General features: G+C 40.8%; 1 protein-coding gene and 1 long non-coding RNA gene across 5 annotated transcripts in view; one reads left to right on the forward strand and one right to left on the reverse strand.

Annotated features, from left to right (window-relative positions):
- GAREM1 (GRB2 associated regulator of MAPK1 subtype 1) overlaps positions 1–23,176 on the forward strand; it is a 205,595-nt gene that overhangs the window by 65,672 nt on the left and 116,747 nt on the right. For all 4 annotated transcript variants that reach the window (XM_040479139.1, XM_040479137.1, XM_040479138.1 and 1 more), the window contains one exon: positions 11,819–11,959. In XM_040479139.1, coding sequence (XP_040335073.1) covers positions 11,819–11,959 — 141 coding nt within the window. The remainder of the gene's footprint in view (positions 1–11,818; positions 11,960–23,176) is intronic.
- Positions 4,445–21,679, reverse strand: LOC121033030 (uncharacterized). Its single transcript, XR_005791659.1, has 2 exons — positions 21,309–21,679; positions 4,445–4,617 (listed from the first exon to the last, which is right to left on the reverse strand). It is a non-coding gene; the product is annotated as an uncharacterized LOC121033030 (long non-coding RNA).

Here is a 23,176-nt window from a genome sequence, read left to right on the forward strand (position 1 = left end):
ACCAAAAACTACAAAACCTCATTGAAATAAAGATCTAAATAAATGCAAAGACATTCCATGTTCATGGATCAAAAGAGTTAATATTGTTAAGATGATAATCCTCCCCAAATTGGTAGGTTGAACACAGTTACTATCAAAATATCCCAGCGTGGTTTTTTTAGGGCCAAAAATTTGACAGGCTGATCCATAAAGTTCATATGGAAATACAAAGGACCCAGAAAAGCCACAACAGTCTTGAAGAACAAAGTTGGAAGACTCACATTCCCAATTTTAAAACTTATTACAAAGCTACAGTAATTAAGACATTCTGGTACTGGCATGAGGATAGAAATACCCTTACATTTAAGATGAAATAAACCCTTACATTTGGAAATAAACCCTTACACTTACGGTCAATTGATTTTTCGACAAGGAGACAAGACAGTTCAATGAAGAAAGTTTTCAATTGGTGCTCAGACAACCGGGTATCCACATTCGAAGGAATGAAGATGGATGCCTACTCACAACATGCGCAAAAATTAACTCAAAATGGATCACAAACGTAAATATGTAAGAACTAAAGCCCATAAAATGTAGGCATAAATCTTCATGACCTTAGGTTAAGGCAACACTTTTTCACATCAGACACCAAAAACACAAATGACCAAAAAAAAACAAAAAACAAAAAAAAACAACTTCAAAAATTTTTTAATGTTGTGGTCCAAAGGACACTAGCAAGAAAGTGAAAGGACAGTCCCTGTAATGAGAGAAAATGTTGGCAAATCATGTATCTGATAAGGAAATTGTATGCAGATTATACAGAAAACTATTAAGAATTCAACAGTAAAGATAAATAAACAAATTTAAACTTGGGCAAAGGATTTGAATAAACATTTTTTCCAAAAAAGATAGAGGAGTGGCCAATAAGCACGTGAAAAGAGGCTCAGCATCGCTCATCATTTGGTAAACACAAATCAAAAGGACAGTGAGACATACGTCACAACCACTAAGATGGCTATAATAAAAAGATGGGTAATACCATTAAGTGTGGGAGAGTATGTGGAGAGATTGGAACCCTCATTCTTTGCTGGTGAGAATGTAAAATGGTGCAGCCAATTTGGAAAACAGTCTGGGAGTTCTCAAAAAAGTTAAATATAGAGTTACCACGTGACCTAGCAGTTCTACCTCTAGGTATATTTCCAAGAGAAATGAAAACACGTCCACACAAAAACTTGTACACCCATGTCCATATCAGCAGCATGCTCTAACTACCAAAACTGTAAACTGTCCAAATGTCCATCATCTGATGAGCGGATAAATAAAACATGATACATCCATACAATCAAATACTATTTGGCCAAAAAGGAATGAAGTGCTGATATATGCTACAACATAGATGTACCTTGGAAACATTATGCTAAGAAGCTGGGCACAAAAGGTCACGTTTTATAATTCCATTTATATGAAATGTCCAGAATGGGTAAATTTATAGACAAAGAATAGATTAGTGGTTGCCTCAGGCTGGGCTGGGGGAGTAGGAAATGACGTAATGGATATGAGGTTTCTTTTGGGGTGATAGACATAGTCTATAATTAGATTGTAGTGTTCGCGCAACTCTGTGAATATACTGAAGCCATTGAATTATAAATTTTAGTTAGTGAATTTTCTGGTATATGAAAGCTATTTTTAAAAAATACATCTTGGAAGTTGCACATTTCCACTATATCCTATTGATGACTATTACTTAGTTAACAGTGTTATACCTACTTGTTATGCAGGTGGGAACAGTATTCTGTATTCTGGGCAGCCATGTGCCCAGCTAATATAAGGGGATTATTACCAAGGACAAGGAGTGAGTGAAATATTGGTGGATATCTAGTAATTTCTGCCACTTTCTAATTAGAGTTGAATCGTGACAGAAAAACTGCTACAAGTTCTTCTCATTAAGTCAACATTCTTGATGAAAAGCTTCCTAGTAGCCTGAAATAATAACCTGGGTTTTTAAAAAAATTTTTTAATGTTTACTTATTTTTGAGACAGAGATAGCACGCAAGCAGGGGAGGGACAGAGAGAGAGGGAGACACAGAATCCGAAGCAGGCTCCAGACTCTGAGCTGTCAAGCACAGAGCCCGCATGGGATTTGAACCAGAGCCGAAGTCAGATGCTCAATCGACAGAACCACCCAGGCGCCCCAATAATAACCTGGTTTTTTAAAAAGGCTTAAATACAAAATGAAGTCTGAGAAAATAGAATTGCCCTTAATTCTTTATGGTGAAATGAAGACAAAGAGGAAAATACCTTTAATTTCATCTGATAGCTCAATGTGTCAATTTGTGGGAACTTAATAGTTAAATGACCATGTCAAATAATCATCAGTGATGCTTTTACTGATACCAGCTGGGTGTATGACCCTGGGCTGGTAAGAAAACAAGAAAAGTCCTTGCCACCCAAAAATGTCACAGTCTAATTGGAGAAATACAATGTATATCCATAAAATGCTAAATAACACAGGCTACTTTTTAATTACTGCAAAATGCAAAAACTATATAAAAAAGCAGACAATACATGCTATGCAAGTGTCATAGCCAGAGAAAATCCTGTAACGTTAGGTATCTGAGGATAATAATAGTAATCACACTTTTGGAGAGCTTACTATGTGGCTAATGCTTTGTAGCACCTGATAAGTTTTATCTTGCCCCCTTCTCACAATAGGTGCAAGAAAGGAGTCCCCAGTGGGTGATGTCGCCCCAGGGCCTGTGCACTTAACTGCCTTGGTTGTGCTCTGAACCTGGGCTGCACAATAGGATACCCAAGGAAATTTCAGGACATGCAGGTCTCTGGACTTCACTGAGAGATTCTGGTTTCAGTGGTCGATGTGTTGCCCTTCCCCTCCCGGCCACTAGAGTTTTTACAGGTCCCCAGAAGATTACAAGGGCTGTGTGGCCCAGGGTCAGAGCCAATGTCTTCCTCAGGGCTGCAGGTTCCTCCCCTGACACCCAGAGGCAGGACTAGAGAAGCAGACATGCTCGCAATTGAGAAGTGTTTAGAACTGGACAGCAGCTAAGCTCAAGTAATGCTGTTGTCTACTGTTCCCACCCCACATCCATCCACAAGGCTTTTCTCTGTTCCACAAGATGCATCTTAGCGGTCATAAGATGCCATCGCCTAGAAAAGGACTGTCCTGTTGAAGCGGATGAATGTGGAGATGCAGGTGTGTGCCCGTCATCGGAGGATCGTTCTGTTGTTCAGTATTTGGAGTAGGGGACGGTTATAGGTGGCTAAAATTATTCATTGTGCCTGCCCAGGGGTATGATAACCCATTGTCCTTTGTATTCTTGGTGTCTGTGCCAGCTTTATTTTTGTTTGCTCTTTTCTATGAGTTTTGAGAAGCTCTTATCAAGTGACTTCAGATACCTGTATTTGATTAATACCTATGCCTGATCCTTCCTGTCCTGTCCTTCTCTTTCTTATAAATACTTCAGCCATTAGGCTAAAAACAGTTTCTTTTCTTCCTAGAGCTTTCTTTTCCACAGATTTCAGAATTATTACCTGTGCTTTAGTAATAAAGCACATAAAATAACCACATCCTCCCTGACCCCTTTATATTTTCTGTCTCTTGATGAGTTACTAATTAGTTAATTCTTTTAGGATTTTCCTTCCCTGCTATTACTTTCTCTTTGGAACACCTTACTGCTTTTTCATTGCAGACAACATTTTAATTTCATGGTTTCATGATTGTTCTTTAACTGTCTTAGAGCAATTTGCTATGACATCATCTCTTCTTCCTCCTTTACCTCCCCACCCCACCCCCCATATCCTTTTTTTACTTACCATGTCATGTCATTTGGATTGTAGTTCTTTGGGACAAAGAACTCTTTTTTTAATTTTTTTTAATGTTTATTTTTGAGAGAGAGAGACAGAGTGTGAACAGGGGAGGGGCAGACAGAGGGAGTCACAGAATCCGAAGCAGGCTCCAGGCTCTGAGCTGTCAGCACAGAGCCGGACGTGGGGCTCGAACTCATGAACCGTGAGATCATGACCTGAGCTGAAGTGGGACGCTTAACCGACTGAGCCACCCAGGTGCCCCTAGGACAAAGAAACATTATCATAGTGCCATGTTCTCTTCTCACAGTAAATATTGCTTGTTTGGAAAAAACACCTAAGACTTTACATACTGACAGTGTTTGAGGATGCTAAGTAAGCAGCATTAAATTATATCCCTCAGCTTATGGGATAAGATGTAACTAAAAGAATGAGGAAAGGAATTTTTAGTCTACGTCCAAGCCACCTTGGCAAATTCAAGTTTTGTATTTCTGAAGAGGACTTAGAATGAATAGCCTCTGTAACAAAACCTTTGTGATCACTATAATCGGGAGTCTTTGCTGGTGTCGAAGTTTTGTATGTAGATGTTTTAGTTAACGTAGTCTAACCACTGAAACGAAAAAGGAGAACTACAACACATCACTGCCACGACGTCCCAGTCGAAGTTTATTTCTCACATCCCGGCTCAGGGTGCGGAGACGGCACGGGCAGGTGGTTGGCTCCACTGTGTGTCGATTCAGGAGCCCATACTGCCAGCAGCTCTGCTATCTTCAGCTCACTCTGAGGTCTTCCTTGTAATCAATATTCAGCCCTTGCCTGAGAAAAGAGCATAGAGGATGGTTTGTAGGCATTTTTCACGGGTAGGGACAGAAAGTGGAAAATGTCATTTCTGCTCACACAGGGACATGGCACCCCTTAACTACAGGAGGAGTCAGAAGAAGAGGAAACCTGGCTGGTACTCAGCCCCTGCTGTTGAAGGTATTTTTTTTTTTTAATGGAATGGGAAGGGGGGATTGGAGGAAGGTGGTCAGAAGGTACACACTTCCAGTTATAAGAAAAATCAGTGCTAGGGATGTCATTAACAACAGTGAAGTTGTTAACACAGGAAGAAATGTTTTTTCTTTTTATTGTATCTACATGAGATGATGGATGTTAACGGTCATTTCACAATTTACGTACATCAGACATCAGTCTGTACACTTTAAACTTACATAGTGATGTGTGTCAATTATTTTTCAATAAAACTTTAAAAAAAGAGTTTAAGTTGCAAGAGAAATGCAGTGGTTTGAGTGTATGACTGACTCAGTAGGGTTCCTGTCTACATGAAAAGGATTATAAGATCAAGTAAACACATAATTAAAATTAAACAACACTGTACGGAGCGCGCCTGGGTGGCTCAGTCGGTTAAGCGTCTGAGTTCGGCTCAGGTCATGATCTCGCGGTCCGTGAGTTTGAGCCCCAAGTTGGACTCTGTGCTGACATCTCGGAGCCCGGAGCCTCTTCAGATTCTCTGTCTCTCTCCCTCTTTCTCTCTGCCCCTCCCCCACTTGCACTCTGTCTCCATCTCTCTCAAAAATAAACACACAAAAAATTAAACAACACTATTTGTTAACAATGAGGAGGTGAAGTGCTGTGTTGTCACTTGACCAGCTTTTCTTTTAACATTAGTAAAATAAAACAATGCACCACTGCTAAATTAGATTTGTAGTAAATAGTAACAGATACCATAAAACGTATTAATTTACCCATTGTTGATAGATTTAGCTACAACATAAGGAGCAGTTTATATCCAAACAGATAAAAATGACCCCAAGTTCAGTAAATCTGATTCTCATTACACGTGTATTAACAAATCAGATTATTTCAATGGGGCCTCATTAATCAGTCAACAAATACATGAATATCCACCACAGACACGATTCTCCTCACATGCTGAGAAGAGACCATGCTAAATGAGGATAAAGCCATAATTTAAAAAGAAAGATAATCAGCAATATAAGATTATATATTTACCATGCAAATTGGAAAGTCGGGTATTCTGAGAGTTGAAAGGATTAAAAGTGCATGCCTTCTGTGGAGATACAGCCCCAAATTGCTGACCAAACATGTTATTCTGGTGTGAGATGCCAACACTAAGAAAACGAGAGACAAATGTGGAAAATTAAAAAAAAAAAAACACTTTAATATAAGAGCTGCCAAAATCACAACACAACTTAGAGAATTGTGTAAAATCACACATTTGTTCTTTGTGCCATGAGGATAGCAAAACACCAAACCAACATGGGTATGTGTCTGTGTTGTTCTCAGCCCAACTTTAATAGAAAACTCATCAGCAGTAAATTGACAGGTTTAATATTAAAACATTATACATTGTCATCCAAGTACACTGTGCTTCATATTTAAAAATAAAAAAGCATTTAATAGAAATTTGGATTCTACTGTTATAGACATTATACAACTGTTTGACTTGATTGAGATATATTCTATGTAATTCATATATAAAGGCACTATAGTCATATACTGATTCAGTATATTCAAATATAATCAATTTAATTACAATTTAAACAATGCTAGAATAGGTACAAGCTGCATAAAAACATAAGATTCAGCGTCTATGGGAAAATATTCTAAAATTTTTTTTAATGTTCTTTATTTTTGAGAGCAAGAGAGACAGTGTGAGTGGGCGAGAGACAGAGAGAGAGGGAGATACAGAATCTGAAGCAGGCTCCAGGCTCTGAGCTGTCAGCGCAGAGCCTGATGCAGGGCTCGGACCTGTGAACCGTGAGATCGTGACCTGAGCAAAAGTTGGACACTTAACTGACTGAGCCACCCAGACGCCCTGTGGGGGAAAATACTCTAAATAAATGTAAACATTATATCTGAATGTTTAAAAAGCAAAATAGGACCGTGGGGCAGTGAATCTGGGCCACTCCATGGCATTGCTGTGGATGCTAGTAAGACCAGGAAGTTTAGAGAGGATCTTGTCTATCAGTCTTTATAGTCTTGAATTATCCTTGTTCTTAGTCCTTATAACCGTGGTTCTCAAAATTGACGAAATGTATATAGACCAATTTCAAAAGGAAAAAAATGCCTATAATTCCTGTATAGTTAAATTATTTTTATTATGCCATTTAAACATACATAAACATTAAAATGTCAGAAGTTTATAAATTCGGCATAGAATATTAGCAAAATTACAAAATCGCTGCATTTTAAATGGAAAATATTAGGATTCGTATCAGGAATGCCTTCATGAAGGTGGCATTTGAGCTGGTCTTTCAAAAATGAGTATGATGACTAGTGAGTAAATGAGGATTGGAGATAAGGCTCGGACCAAGGAAAGAAAGCGAGGGGGCCCAGGTGAGTGAGACTGCACTGTGTGTGTGGCACAGAGAACAGGTCCTTTGGGCTCTAGCGTATGGTGTGGGGATATAGGTCTTCTATTCTGATGATCTCCCAATATTTTGATGATCTACAATCATGAGGACCTTGAGTATTGAGCCAAGGAATTCAGGCCTCATTCTGTATGAATGAGAACCACTAAAGGCAGATGTAAGTAGAAGAATCAGTCTGATGAGCCGTGCTGTATTCTTGGAAGTTTAATCTACAGCAATATTTAAATGAATTGAAAGAGTGAAAAACGGTGATTGAAAGCCCAGCCAAGAGGTCAACTCCATGAGAGCAGGTACTTAGCTCAATACTGTATCTCCAGGTTCTAGAACATAGCTGGTGCTCAGTACGTGTTTGTTGGATGAATGTAGGATGGCTGAATGAATTAGCATGAGGACATCCAGGTAGAAAAGTGTAGGGGGCGCCTGGGTGGCGCAGTCGGTTAAGCATCCGACTTCAGCCAGGTCACGATCTCGCGGTCCGTGAGTTCGAGCCCCGCGTCGGGCTCTGGGCTGATGGCTCAGAGCCTGGAGCCTGTTTCCCATTCTGTGTCTCCCTCTCTCTCTGCCCGTCCCCCGTTCATGCTCTGTCTCTCTCTGTCCCAAAAATAAATAAATGTTGAAAAAAAAAAAAAAACTCTTTAAAAAAAGAAAAGTGTAGAAGATAAAGCCTGGACAAAGAGCGCTGCATACAAGTTGGTAACTGAGAGCATGCATTTGCGAGTTGTCCGTAACTAATTGAGTCCGTGCGGGGTGTGTAAGATTGTGAAGGAAAGAGAAATGGTGAACTTGATTAACTCCTACAGTTATAGCTAATGTGTAAAAGGGGTGGGGGGGGAACCATGAAGGTAGCAAGGAGAAATCAGAAAGGTGCATCAGGAGATTATAAAGGCCACCAGCCACAGGAGGAGAATTTGTGTGTTTCCAGCTTATAAATACTTATTTATAATTTTTAATTTGTTTTTTTTTAAAGCATACTTAGAAGGATTCATGGATTCTAGTTTTCCTAGCATTAAAAATAATTTAAATAGGTGTGTAAGACTTAATGTTGAGGGGATCAAGGTCAAACCAGGCAAATAAAGCATATCCCAGAAGCATGCTAGATGTGGGGAAGTTTCAGGATGGCAGTAACATATTTTGGAATTTAACACACATTGCTTTTAGACTTCTTGTCACTACATCTTTGAGCTAAATATATAAGTTTTAGCATGTTATATATAGTAGTTAAGCAACAGGCTAATTATGTCACAAAAATGTTTACTTTATGAATTCATTTAATGTAGTGCCTCTATTAGTGGCCTCCCCTAGGACATTTTAAGCGATTATATTAAGTTTTACTTCTAGACAATTTTTGTGAAACTTATTTTGCCTGAAGCAGGCAGTTGTTAAAAAAAAACAAAAAAGACATAAGCTCAAAAACAGGCCCTGGTTTCTTACTACTTTATAGCTTCGAAAATCATTCTGAATCCTCTTGACAGACTGTTTACTAGCAGCTAGCAGTAGGATTTAACATTAAATTTTCATTTTGATTAACTTGACTGCAATTGTTTCTTGGCTGCCTCTTTAGAGCCCACTGCGGAATAAAATTAAAACAGTTGTATGATATAACCGTTTAGTTGCGGAAAACGACATTTTTGTTTTTTCCCTGAATGGTGGTGTGTTTTCCCTCTGACTTTCCTGCATACACCCCGTGGCTCTGTCTTCTCCCTTCTCCGATCCAGCTTTTATAGTGTTGCCAGGTTAATTTTCCTAAAGCGGAGCTTTGGCCGTTCTCTTATCCCAGCCCCTTCTCTGACTCCCCACTGCCCACCTCCTTTCTGAGCCCAGCTCATCTATGAAGGAAGGACGAGCCCCAAAACTATGTATTCCTCTTGACATTTTCTTGGTCTTCTCTGCTAAAGTCCCCGTCTCCACTCCAGATTTCTTGTTTCTCTTGCGTAGCACACAGCCTCTCCTACCTTACGTAAAATTACGTGTGAATACATCTCACCAAGAGAATGTCAGCTTCTCGAATGCACAGACCACCCTGTCTTTACATTTTGGCCCACTCTTCCAGTGATTTGTGCATGAAAGAGCCTCCATAAATAAATGTTTGACAGTCATCTGATCGTACACATTAAATATGTGCAGTTCTTTGTACGTGAGTTATTCCTCAAGCTGTGTTTAGAAAAAGCTAAACAAATAAGCAGAGACATGTTTGTTGGGTAAATGAATGAAAAATATCTCAAAATGATAACCGTGCAAAACTCTTCTTTCTTATATACCGTAGTCCTGATTCTCTTACCCTTCACTTTTTCCATTTCCCGTAGCACCTTTCACTTTCTAATGAATTCATAATTTAATTATTCATTTTTGTTGCTGATACCGTCTCCCTTCTTCCTTGGATCGTAAGCATCCTGGATGGCAGGGATCTCTGTTTGTTCACAAATGTTTCCCAGGTGCTGGGAACAGTGCCTGTCATACTGATTGAGTGAATGAGTGAGACTTGGAGCTGAGGGTCAGTTTCTCCCTGTTTTTTGGATTATCGTTGGCAGTTTTCAAGGCAAAAGTCCATGTGGTGTGGAAAGAACAGGGAGAGAGGTAGAGGAACCCCAAAGTCCGTTTCTGCTACAAAGTGATAGGCAAGTTTCCTGACTTGCTCTGAAGGTCATTTCCTCACCTGTAAGGGGATAACACGACCTAAATTAGAGTGTTAATTCTAGGGAGAAAAAGCTTACAGTAAATGAGATTAATAGCCGGTATTTCCTAACCACTTCTAACATAATGTGATAGATTTGGTGCTACACATTTTCCACGTCTGTCACTGTGTATCTTCACAACCACTCTGAAGTAGGAGGGTTTCTACCCAAGACCACAGAGTGGTGAGGAGCAGAGCTTTGACTAGACCAGATCTGTTGGGCTTCAAGGCCTGTGCTTATAATGCCTGCCTGATGTCTGTGTGCCCTTCCCACCTGCCTGCCTCCTGGTGGGGAGCCTTAAGGGTGGCTGTACGATGGCTCCTATGGAGCAGCAATTCCAGATCTTTCTTTCCTGCCCTAACATGCTTGAGGGGGACACAACGGGCTCATAAGTACCAGCAGTCTCCTCGAGAGCTGTCTTCATGAACCTGGTCCCCCAAAGTGAGAGGGGCAGGGGAATCTGGTTTGGAAAGTTCCCCCTGGTGAATTGGACCTTCTCATTCGAATCTACTAGGATACCTCTGTTTCCAGATCTGTTTCTTCTTCTCCCATCCCATTTGTATCTCCTGCAACAACAATAGAGTATTCTTGTATGAAGACTTTTTTTTAAAGACTGTGGCCTTACTGGATTGGAAACAAATTTGATGGCTTATGATTGTGGTACCAAATTGATCATTACAGCCTCCTCTACTTTTTTTTTTATGATAGAAGCCGTGAAACTTTTAAGAATTTTTAAGTGAGCTATAAATTCCATTTCAAAACATACAATTATATCACTGACTCTTGATTATTACAATATAATAAGCATCAAAAATAAAAAAGGCTAATTATTTTCTGTATAAAGAAATTAGCCTTTTCAGGCATTATCTGAGCACTTAGAATTACTAAACCAGGATTCATGAGATGGATCATTTCAGCGTCTTTAAAAATGTCTTTTAAGTTTCAGGGGATGGATTTTTCTTTTGAAATAACTTGTCATTGGTTCAAATGCTAAAAATGGGGGTGCCTGGGTGGCGCAGTCGGTTAAGCGTCTGACTTCAGCCAGGTCACGATCTCGCGGTCCGTGAGTTCGAGCCCCGCGTCGGGCTCTGGGCTGATGGCTCAGAGCCTGGAGCCTGTTTCCGATTCTGTGTCTCCCTCTCTCTCTCTGCCCCTCCCCTGTTCATGCTCTGTCTCTCTCTGTCCCAAAATTAAACAAACGTTGAAAAAAAAAATTAAAAAAAAAAAAACAACAAATGCTAAAAATGTACCTCAGAAGATATCAAAATGAAAAATAATTTCATTTGCATTCTATAAAGCTTCACTATTTTTAATTGATTGGGAAGTTTGGTAGGGGGCCAGAGAGAACTGGCAAAACACACAAAATCTACAAGGAGATTCTGGCATCTAATTTCAACCAGTATTTCAACAGAGAGAGAGGTTTATTATGTATTTTGGTGGTTGTATTTTAACGATTAAGAGCATAAGCTTTAGAATCAGTCTGACCTAGCCCCGAATCCTCACTTTTCTGCTTATTAAATCTGTGAGCTTAGACATATCACTTAACATTCTGAATCTTGATTTTTTTCCCACCTGTAGAGAGGGGACAATGTCTACCTCATAATATTATTGTATCACATGAAATAATATGTGCAAAGCATCTAAATAGTGCCTAACACTTTGTTGGCACTTAATAACTTTTAGTATCCTTGCGAACAGTCATTGAGATAAGATGAGGTTTTGAAAATCTCTTTGCAGATAAGTGGGAAACATTTTTATGGAGTCCTGTGTACAATTGTCAGCTTGTTGTGGAATGCCTTCTTACTGCTAATTCAGAAGCAAACTTGTGTCATATTAGGATGAACTGCCAAGTTCCGCAATAGTGCAGTTTTAACCCATGAAATTTCACTGCAGAGTGTGGAGTAAGCAGATGCTAATTCTAAGTTTCTCCTATAAAATTATCTTTTCTAGGAGAATGCATAGAAGGGCTGCGGGAAAATGACTACCTTCTGATTCATTCGTGCCGTCAGTGGACCACTATCACTGCCCACAGCCTGGAGGAGGGGCACTACGTCATTGGGCCAAAGATAGAGATTCCGGTACATTATGCAGGTAAAACTTCTCTCGAGGGGCAAGAAAAGGCAGAAGAAGGGGACTTGCATATGCTAACTTTTTCCTCCGCAGTGAGAAAATAGGACTTGTCTATAAACTGGAATATAATGACATAGAAAAAGAAGAATCAAACACTTTTTGTGGTGACTTTATCAGTGAAAGCTCAGTTTCATTTTGTCCTAAGTACTTCTAATCAACGCATGTAGTCACACGTGGATTCTTATCAGCTATTTATAAAATGAAAATTTTACAAATACAAAGAACGTCTCCGTGGTCTTGGGATGACAGTCAATATGTGTAGACAGCCTCTGAGCTCCGGTGTCTCTGAGTAACCCTGGGTACAACTTAAATGTTGCTTTTGTGACTGGCTTTACAAAAGCCTTTCAAAGGCTTTACAAGACTGCCTTTTTGTTTTTGAGTGAAACCTCTACAATGCCCAGAGAGTTGCCTATCAGGAAAAGGGACCTTGCTGTAGTTCCATTGTCTAGAATGGCAGCAAATGGTAAGTGTTCAATATTTACTGAGTAAATGAATAGTTTGGCCCTTTCTTTTGTTCCTAGGAGTCTTCCAGTTGCCCGTATGACCTCGGGATCACTCAGCTTCTCAGATACTCCTATTAAAAAAAAATTATAAGAAAGAATTTCTCTAGCCTGAAACTTTGTCCCCTAGAACTTTATTTCCTGGCCATAAGAGTAGCCTTCATGAAAAAAGGAGGAATAGGTAGCAGCAGAAAGTACTACGACTGTGAAATTTGGAGCCAGGCCAAAGGGACAGAGACAAGACCAACCCTGCATCCTGTCCACTCTCTCCTGCCAAGGGGTCCCACTACAGGTGGGATCCGTGCTGTCTCTAGGAAGCCCAAACTCCTGGTCTTTTGTGGAAAACTGAAAAGGAAGGTATAAGATTGTGCTTCATCACATATACAGTTTGATCTAATGTGCACGTTCTTCTCATAGTAGATTGAGTTTTAGTCTTTCCCCTGACCCACTGTGAGTAGCCCATCAAAGCAGTCTTCCCCAAGGAATGCTTGCATTTGGTCCTTCACTCAAATCTCCTTAGAGACCCCAAACTGCCACCAGACTCCTTGGCTTGTTTCTCAAAGCCCTCAGGGGCTGGGTCTAATCTGCTTCTCCAAACTTACCTTTTCTATTCAGAAGAGGGAACCTTCCATCCAGCTAGATTGGTCCCCTCACTATTTCCTGGACATACCGGGTACTTTTCCATTTACACCATTCCTCAGCCAGAGTTAGGCTTCCTCAGCTTTGCTCTTATCAGAGCCTGTCCGTGCATCAGGAGGGTACGGGCATCCCTACTGTGCCTATATGGCCTCCACATTTCTTGTGTGTGACATTCATTGAGCACATGCCCCCAGTCTTCATTCATAGATACACACATATCTTCATTTGCCAGTTGAGACTGTACATTCCTCAACAAGTGAGACCAATTCTTCTTTTTTAACTTTAAAAAAAAATTTAAGGGGCGCCTGGGTGGCTCAGTTGGTTAAGCGTCCGACTTCGGCTCAGGTCATGATCTCGTGGTCTGTGAGTTCGAGCCCCGCGTCGGGCTCTGTGCTGACAGCTCAGAGCCTGGAGCCTGTTTCAGATTCTGTGTCTCCCTCTCTCTGACCCTCCCCCATTCATGCTCTGTCTCTCTCTGTCTCAAAAATAAATAAACGTTAGGGGCGCCTGGGTGGCGCAGTCGGTTAAGCGTCCGACTTCAGCCAGGTCACGATCTCGCGGTCCGTGAGTTCGAGCCCCGCGTCAGGCTCTGGGCTGATGGCTCAGAGCCTGGAGCCTGTTTCCGATTCTGTGTCTCCCTCTCTCTCTGCCCCTCCCCCGTTCATGCTCTGTCTCTCTCTGTCCCCCCCAAAAAATAAATAAATAAACGTTCAAAATAAATAAATAAATAAACGTTAAAAAAAATTAAAAAAAATTTAATTCCAGCATAATTAATATATAGCCTTATATTAGTTTCAGGTGTACAATATAATGATTCAACAATTCCATACATTGCTCAGTGCTCATCAAGATAAGTGTAGTCTTAATTCCCTTCACCCATTTTACCCATTCCCCCCACCCCCTTCCCCTCTGGTAACCATCTGTTTATTCTCTATAGTTAAGGCAGTGAAACCAATTCTTTTTTGTTTTTCTTAAGTCTATTTATTTATTTTGAGAGAAAGAGAGTGTGAGCAGGGGAGGGACAGAGAGGGAGAGAGAGGATCCCAAGCAGGCTCTGCACTGTCAGCACAGAGCCCAAAGTAGGGCTTAAACTCACAAACCGCCAGATCATGACCTGAGCGGAAATCAAGAGTCGGACGCTTTAAGTGACTAAGCCACCCAAGCACCCCAAGGCAGTGAAACCAGTTCTGAAACTCCTTTGTGAATCCTTTGGATCCATACATAAAAGATACAATTCTTTACGGCTGTAGATGCTTGATCTAGGGATCTCATACTTACCTACGCAATGGAATGACCTGGAGAGCTTTAAAAATGACCAGTGCCCAGGTCCCATCTCCAGAGGTTCTGCTTCAGTTGGTTGTGAGTGTGGGTTGGGCATCAGAATTTTGAATTCTATGGTTAAATTATGCAGCCAAGGTTGGGACCCATTGCTCTGGGATGGGCATTCACAGTGTCAGAAGAAAAGATTTCCCCAAGTATTTGTAAATGTTTTATTGTTTTGAACATTGTTTTTAAATTAACAGCCGGGGCGCCTGGGTGGTTCACTCGGTTGGGCGTCCGACTTCGGCTAGGGTCATCATCTCGCGGTCCGTGGGTTCGTGCCCCGCATCGGGCTCTGTGCTGACAGCTCAGAGCCTGGAGCCTGTTTCAGATTCTGTGTCTCCCTCTCTCTCGGACCTTCCCCCATTCATGCTCTGTCTCTCTCTGTCTCAAAAATGAATAAACGTTTAAAAAATTAATTAATTAATTAATTAACAGCCATTCAGCTTCCACTGGGAGGAAAGATATGGTATGTTCAATAGCCCACTCTCTATCTATAAGGAAGATGACAGTACACTTAACTGGGAATCCAGGCACCGGAGGGAAGGTGGGTGGGTGATGGATGAGATAGGTGATGGGGATTAATTAAGGAGTGCACTTGTCACGATGAGCACAGGGTATGTTGAATCACTCTGTTGTACACCTGAAACTAATATAATACTGTATGTTAACTGTACTGGAATTACAGTAAACCTAATTTAAATAAAAACCTAATTTATAAAAAAAAAAGAAAACGATACTTTTTTTAAATGAAAATTTGAGGTGCCATGGACTCTAAGATCATACGACTTTACACAAAAGGAAAAAAAATACATTAAAGGAAAAAAAACCTTGAAATAAGACTGTCTTAGTTCAGGCTGCTATAACAGATAGTTGGGATAGATGATGAACAGTTCAGTTCTCCCAATTCTGGAGGCAGGAAAGATCCAGTGTCTGGTGAGGGTCATTTTGTCCTTTGTAGGTGGTGGTCTTCTCGCTGTGTCCTCTCTTGGTGGAGTGAGAATTCCACCATCTCTCTCCTGCCTCTTCTGATAAGGGCACTATTCCCATTCATGAGGATTACTTTGTGATTACTAGGACATTTGAAAGGAGGAGTGGTCTTTCTCTAAATCATCCCACCCCCACTTGCGTAGCTATTGATTTCTGTCTGATCTGGTTGTTACCATGAAGGTGAGAAAATGGTACATTTCTAATTTAACTCCACTGTTCCTCCTCCTCTTTCTTCTTCTCCTTCTTCTTTGTCGTCTTCTTCTTCTTCTTCTTCTTCTTCTTCTTCTTCTTCTTCTTTTCTTCTTCTTCTTCTTCTCCTCCTTCTCCTTCTCCTCCTCCTTCTTCTTCTTCTTCTTCTTCTTCTTCTTCTTCTTCTTCTTCTTTTCTTCTTCTTCTTCTCCTCCTTCTCCTTCTCCTCCTCCTCCTCCTCCTCCTCCTTCTTCTTCTTCTTCTTCTCCTTCTCCTTCTCCTTCTCCTTCTTCTCCTTCTTCTTCTTCTACTTCTTCTTCTTCTTCGTCTTCTTCTTCTTTTGAGAGGGAGAGGGAGAGCACGAGCAGGGAACAGGGGCAGATGGAGAGAGGCAGAGAGAATCTTAAGCAGACTCCATGCTCAGTGCAGAGCCCAACATAGGGCTTGATCCCACAACTCTGGGATCATGATCTGAGCCAAAATCAAGAGTTGGAACCCCACTGTTACTTGCTCTACTTGTTAGTTGTCTTTCTGCCATTTGTTTACTTACTCACCTATTATGGAATTATGGATTCTAACTTCATTCAGTGGGTTATAATACATTTCTTATTTATTTTGATGTTCATATTGTCCTAAAGTTAGCCATTTGGGGACAGCTAACCCATGTATCTCTGTGACATGTGCCCCCTTCGTCTTTTCAAGCATGTACTTATTTTCTGGCCTATATAGCAACCATTCATTTCAGTCAGTGTGCTCTTCATTTGAGGCCACTGCACTGTCATGTTCTAGGCATTGCTCCTCACTGTGTGTAAATAGCGTCCTTTGGAGTTGTGTAGTGCACAGCCTGGGCAGCTGTATGCAGCTCTATTCACATATATTCTAGAATATAGTAAAACTCAGCATTTTAAGGAAATCACGATTCAGACTGCCTTTCCCATACCCTTCATCAGAAATTTTCATGAAATTCCTCATGTGAAAAGAAATAATTTAATAAAATTGAGAAAAGATAAATAGGACTTGAACTCCTCAGAACAGCACTATGGATGGTAAGGAGAGTTGCCTTATTCTGAATTCTAAAATTATTAGATGTGCTTTGGGGGAGAAAAAATAAAGACCTCCCTCATTCTGGCAAAATAAGTTTTTCATTTTGGATAAGAAAGAGTTTTCTTGGTATAACAAATAATTGATTCCAACAGAGAGAATGTGTTCAGTCAGCATCACATATTTTGCTAACAGCGGAGAAACCACTCAAGAAAAATTGGCATAGTGTTTAGAAAAGCGATTGCTGCTTTCACACAAGTTTTATTCAGAAGGCATCACAAATAAATTGTATCTAAACTTTCTAAGTTCTCACTGCTCCCAAGAGGGCAAAGATTTCCTAAGGAACATGCAATGCAGAACTCAGAATTTTTCTGCATTCTCAGACCCTGTAAGCTACTGCTTGGCACTTTACCAAAGCCCGCTCGTTCACCCTGCATGTGCCCCCCCCTCCACCCCTTTCGCTGCCCTGTCTCTCCTGACATACTGAACTGAAAAACAAATCTATTCAAAAAAAATTTTTTTAAACCTAGTGAACTGCATTATAGCCAAGATTTTCTAAAGGTGAATGATTTTCATTTTACAATTCGCATTTCTGTTCATCAGATTCCTTTGTCTCTACAGCTTGGAGTGGTCAGTCAAGCAGACACAAGTTGGTTACTGCTGAAGCTCATACATCAGGATTCCTTATTTATGCTGACCCCTTTAGGGCATTAAACCAAATTTAGTACTCACAATTTGACTTTTTTTTTCCTTTAAAACTAATATAAACTTCAGGCTCCACAAAAACCTGGATATGCCATTGCCTCTGGAATTTAATTTATCTTCCTAAGGCTCCGACTTTCCAATCTGTAGAAAGGAGATTTACTTAGAAAATGTCACGAAGATTCTTTATGATCTAACGTGTGTAAATGACTCAACGCTGTGCCTGGCACAGTAATGAGTACTAAATAAATGTTACCTCCTCATTATCACCTGTCTCATGAAAACCTACCCAGAATAGCTGTCTGTAAAGACAAAGCTTTGAGAAACCAAATGGGTCAGAATGTGACATCTCTGTGTGTCTCTGGTCTACCAATTTGAGAAGTAGTAGGATTCTGAGAGGGTTTGTGAAAATTTAAATCATTTAATGGAATGCTTGCCGTCATCATGGGTGAACAGATTGCTACTTGAACATAAGCATCAGAGATAAACGGCAGCCACGTTTGGCTTCTATTTTTAAATTCTCATCCTCCTGCAAATCCGGTGAATCTATAACAAGCAAAAATGATCTCATTACTTCCCTACTAGCTACAATATGCACAGAAATAAGTGACACTGGAGCATAAGGTTAGTGTAAGATTTGCTTAGGAAGTCTGCAGGGCTCTTACTCAGCAAGCACCTGGGTTGCTATCAGCAATGCCTGTTTTTAAAAATGTGGGTGTGCAGTCTGTCTCTCAGGCAAAATTATAGTAATGTGGTATCTACATAACCTTGGAGTGTAATTACTGAACAAAAGGAAATGTCGAAACAAGCTAATTTTATTCTCCCGGGTTGCAAGTTTAATTAGCATGAATCATCCATTTACAAAAGTAAATGCTAGCGTTGAACAACACTTTGTGTACTTTCTGTATTACATGAGATATAGTTCATGTGTTAAAATGGGAATAACCAAACTTTCTTTCAAAACGACTTATGGACTAATAAGAGTATAACAAGAAACATTATCCCCCCCCCAATTTTTCCAGTAATAAATACTAGATTTATTTATACTTAAAGAGTAACCACTTTTCATATTTGAATCTTTAGGTCACAGTTTGAAATCACTAAAATTCATTCAGTGCTATTTTCTAGACACTTTGTTAACTCAACATTTTACTTTGATTTCTTCATGGAACTTTCACAACAAAGCCAGGAAGTGGGTTCTATTATTATCTGCATTTTTCACAAGTACAAATTGAAGTTCAAAGACGTTAAGTATCTTATCACACCTACTAAGTGTGATTTGAACCCAGGATATGTGACTCCAGAGCATGCTTCCCTCACTATTATTGCCTGGAAAGTGCTAGAAGGCACTGTCCACACATAAGGCATTCTAACCATTGTACAGAAGAGAGATCTATTAGAATCAGCCAGTAAAGGGGTGCCTGGGTGGCTCAGTTAAGTGTCCGACTCTTGATCTGAGCTCAGGTCATGATCTCACGCTTCGTGAGACTGAGCCCCATGTCGGGCTCTGCACTGACAGCGCGAGCCTGCTTGGGATTCTGTCTTTCTCTCTGTCTCTGTCCTTCCCCCTGCAACCCCTTTGCATGTGCGTGCACTCTCTCTCAAAATAAATAAATCAACTTAAAAAAGTGGAGAGAGGGAAAGAATCAGCCAGTAAGGTGAAGAATGCTTTCACTTTCCTTGCCTTTCACACACAGTTCACTAACTGTATTCTGACTCTAGGGGGAAATTAAGTAAATATATATTTATCTTGACCTTTTCCAGATTTATAAGTCATCCGCAAACAAGTGACATTCTCATAAATTACCAGGAAGAAGCAAAGACAGAAGAGCTTCCCAGGGAGCCCCTTGGACTTGGAGAGGGTGGAGAGGGCGATGTGTGGGGAGCCTGCTGGGAACAGGCAAGTTGAGGCCTAAGGAAAACATGTTTTAAATGTGGATAAGGAAATTGTCAGTCTCTAAAAGGTGGGTCTCAGTGAGTAAGAGCAAGGCAATTAGATAACAAAGGGGGAGTAAAAATGAGTGGAAGGAAGAGCAAGCTTGGAGCGATTACTCTTGTCAAGATGGGTTACAAAGAAGCCAAGTGAGAAGACATAAAAACAGAACGTTTCTAATACTCATTTTTAAGAACAATGGAGTCTGAAGAATCTTTCTAGGCTAGGGGTAATGAATCAGAAGAGAAAAGAGGGGGAGACAATTTAGGTAATATCATAGCCTAGTGTCTGGGAAATTGTCATTGCCATTTTTGTCTCTTGAAAGTTGTCTGTTCCCTCTTTCCCTCCCCTCCTTTACTTCAGGAACTCATCGCTGTAGCCGTTATAACCTAGATTCATAGTCGAAGTTTAGGAGGATGTATCTTCTACACTTCAGCATTTACCCTGACACTTTAATCCAAAGCAAGGATAAAGAAATCATGTAAACATCTACCTTTGGTAGAACTATGACTCAAGCAATTTTCGCCATCCTTTGGTATAGCTTTCTAGTGTCTCTTCTGAACGCTTAAGAACAATAACCCCAAGGAAATTTGAATATGAGTGACCTTTGTGATGAGATGATATTAGGGAAATATTTTTATTTTGTTAGGGGTGATACTAGTTTTATAGTTATGAAGAAAATATCTTTGTTTCTTAGAGGTGCATACTGAATTACTTAGGGGGGGAATGTGATTATAGTTTATAAAATGCTTCAGCAAAAACAAACATAAAAATAGATGAATGTAAGACAAGCTCTTAAAGTTGTTAAATTTTGGTGAAGGATAGATGGGATGTTCATTATCCTAATTTTCTGTTTGGAAATTTTTGTAATTAAGAAAAAAAAAGGGGGGGGACCTTGACTTACCAACCAGCAGTAAAGTTAATCGTAATATAAAACTCTTAAGTGGTGGTCTCACCAAACCACTCTGCCTCAACCGTTGAGTCTTATTTATAGTCTTAAGTAATTTCTGTTAGGAGTGAGAGTTCACCGTCCACCGGGTGGTTTTGTTCCAGTGCTGAGTGTTTGTGGAAACAACCCGGTGAAAGATGAACTCCGGAAGAAATGATTCCATCTTTATAGCATGGTAGCACCATCCAGTGACTGCCTTCCTAAGAGGAAAGGATTGCTCTCAGCATGAGCTAGCTTCCAGAGGGTACCCCAGTTCGTGGTGGTGATTTAAGGGAAGGGGCAAAAGGGATGTGGGTAAGATTTGGGAAGAAAGGAAAAATATTTTATTAGTTTCTTCTTAAGAGCCTTATGGGAGATAGGGAAAGGGGAAATGTATGAGCAACTTCATGGAGAGGTATTTGGTGTTCTACCGTGTGGCTTCTCTTGATCTATAAATGCTAGTAAAATGACTTTAATAAAACCTTGAGAATCCCTCGATTGCTATTTTCACATTTCAGCCCGTTGACTCTCCTTATAAATCACACACTGACTCTACCAGCAGAAAATCTAGGATCAAAAAAATTGAAAACTCAGGCACAAAACCGGGATGGGCTTTGGGGTTTACAACAAAAACTTTGCTGTTTTCTACATTTTTTCTACTTGTATGTTGGTGCTGAGTGGAAAGTTGGTACTTGAACGGGATACCTCCAGTTCAAGTATAACTTAACCTATGAGATAATGTGATTAACATCAGGTGGAAAGTTTGAACAAGTTGCCTCAAACCACACTGTTAATGGAGTGTTTATAGCACTAGGGATGGACTAGTCTCACTTCATAATTTGATTTCCATGTTGGATTTGTACCTCTAAATGAGTACAGATCTTTTTTTAAAAGGTGACCTTTTCAAAGGTTCCTTTTCAGCTTTTAGGAATTGTTTTGAGTTGTTTTTTTTTTTTTTTTCTTTACAGAAAACAGACTTAATAATATTAACGTTCCAAAACTGATTGCAGTGCTGGTAAAACTTCCGGAAGTCACTCCACTCTGTTGCTTAGAACTGGAATCACTTACCTTTTGGACTCCCTCTCCATGAGGCTGAGTGCTGGCCTTCTGGTAAACTGCTTCCCCATCTGTTGTCAGGCATCCTCGACACAGAAAAACAACGAACCGCGGGGTCCAGGCCGGCTTTTTTGACATTTAGGGCAAGAGGAGAGATGATTCAGACGCATTCATGTGTGTTTTTAGTGAAGTCTGCATTAGCAGGGCCTCCAACTTGTTGGGACTGGTTTATAGAACATCATGGGGTTTGTCCCCAAGAGTGAGTCAAGCCAGTGAGTGAGCGTGAGACAAGCAAAATAAACACAGAGCTTTTATTTTCTAGGTGTTAGAAATCATTGTAGGTAGGGGTGCCTGGGGGGCTCAGTCGGTTAAGTGTACGACTTCGGCTCAGGTCATGATCTCACAGCTCGTGAGTTTGAGCCCCGCCATCAGGCTCTGTGCTGACAGCTCAGAGCCTGGAGCCTGCTTCGGATTCTGTGTCTCCCTCTCTCTCTGCCCCTCCCCCCCCCCCCAAAATAAACGAAAAATTTAAAAAAAATAAATCATTGTAGGTAAATGAAATGCTGTGGGTACATAAACACTTGAAATATTACATGAGTTTAATGCCCAGTGGCAATTATTTTTTTCCTTACAGCTCTTCACACCCTTTCATCATCTTGGCTTTCTTACTTCAATAAGCTAGTCATCTTGGGTGGGAATTTTAGTTCTCATCCACCTCTTATCTCTGAAGTTAGTGTGTGTCACGTCTTGTGGATGCTATCTCTTCAGTCCCTGTCAAAACTGCTCTCACTTCCCAGCTATCCTCACTGGGTCTCACCTGCTCTGAAGACCCGAGAGTCCCCTCTCCTCTTCCAGTCAATCTTCAGTGCTGTTGCCAGCTTCTCGTGCCTCCATCGTGGCTCTGTTGCTCACTGGCTAGGACTTGGCAGAGGTGTCCCCACGTGGGTGCAAACTCTTGTGTAACACAGAGCCTTTCTGAGGCCTGGTGTCCATTGGACTAAGGACCCTACTACCCACTAGACACCACAGGGTACCAACTCCCCTGTGCTGTTCGTTGTTCCCCTGGCCCCACCTGCCTGGCCTTGCCCCCCTTTCTGTATCTAGTACGTGGGGGGCTCGCCCATCAGAGTCACCACCCAACTGTGAAAACCTGCCTCAAACACCACCTTCGTCAAGAAGCTTTCCCTAATTTTCCACACCAGGTATCTGGATAAGGGACTTCCTCTTCCTTCCACTTTGGAATCCCTGTAACAGTTCATGCCAAATAGTGTTTCCATCTTTAACAGTTTGTGCCCAAGAGTGTTTTCGTCTTGCCCTTACTCTCCTCTCTGCTGACAGCTTCTTGAGGACAGTCCTGGCTGTCATATCACAAGCTTGAAACTTCAAGGGCTGAACTAAATATTTTTGACCTAACTGAAATGGATTCGTCTTTAAAGGACAAACTTTTGGGGCGCCTGGGTGGCGCAGTCGGTTAAGCGTCCGACTTCAGCCAGGTCACGATCTCGCGGTCCGTGAGTTCGAGCCCCGCGTCAGGCTCTGGGCTGATGGCTCGGAGCCTGGAGCCTGTTTCCGATTCTGTGTCTCCCTCTCTCTCTGCCCCTCCCCCGTTCATGCTCTGTCTCTCTCTGTCCCAAAAAAATAAATAAAAAAAAAACATTGAAAAAAAAATTAAAAAAAAAAATAAATAAAGGACAAACTTTTTTCATCAGGTTGACAGAAGATGCTGAAGAACTGGTCTAGTCTCATATTCCCTTGGAGCAGGCAGATAGAACGCTACGCCCCTACTTGGTTAGAGGAAGACAGTAAGCATTTGCCCTACTAGAGGCACAAACAAATGGTGATGGGCTGTTGAATAAGGGGAGATCCATGCTGTCTGGGAG

This window comes from Herpailurus yagouaroundi, unplaced genomic scaffold (genome assembly GCF_014898765.1).
Source record: "Herpailurus yagouaroundi ecotype Mexico unplaced genomic scaffold, PumYag 142, whole genome shotgun sequence".
Taxonomy (NCBI): Eukaryota; Metazoa; Chordata; class Mammalia; order Carnivora; family Felidae; genus Herpailurus; species Herpailurus yagouaroundi.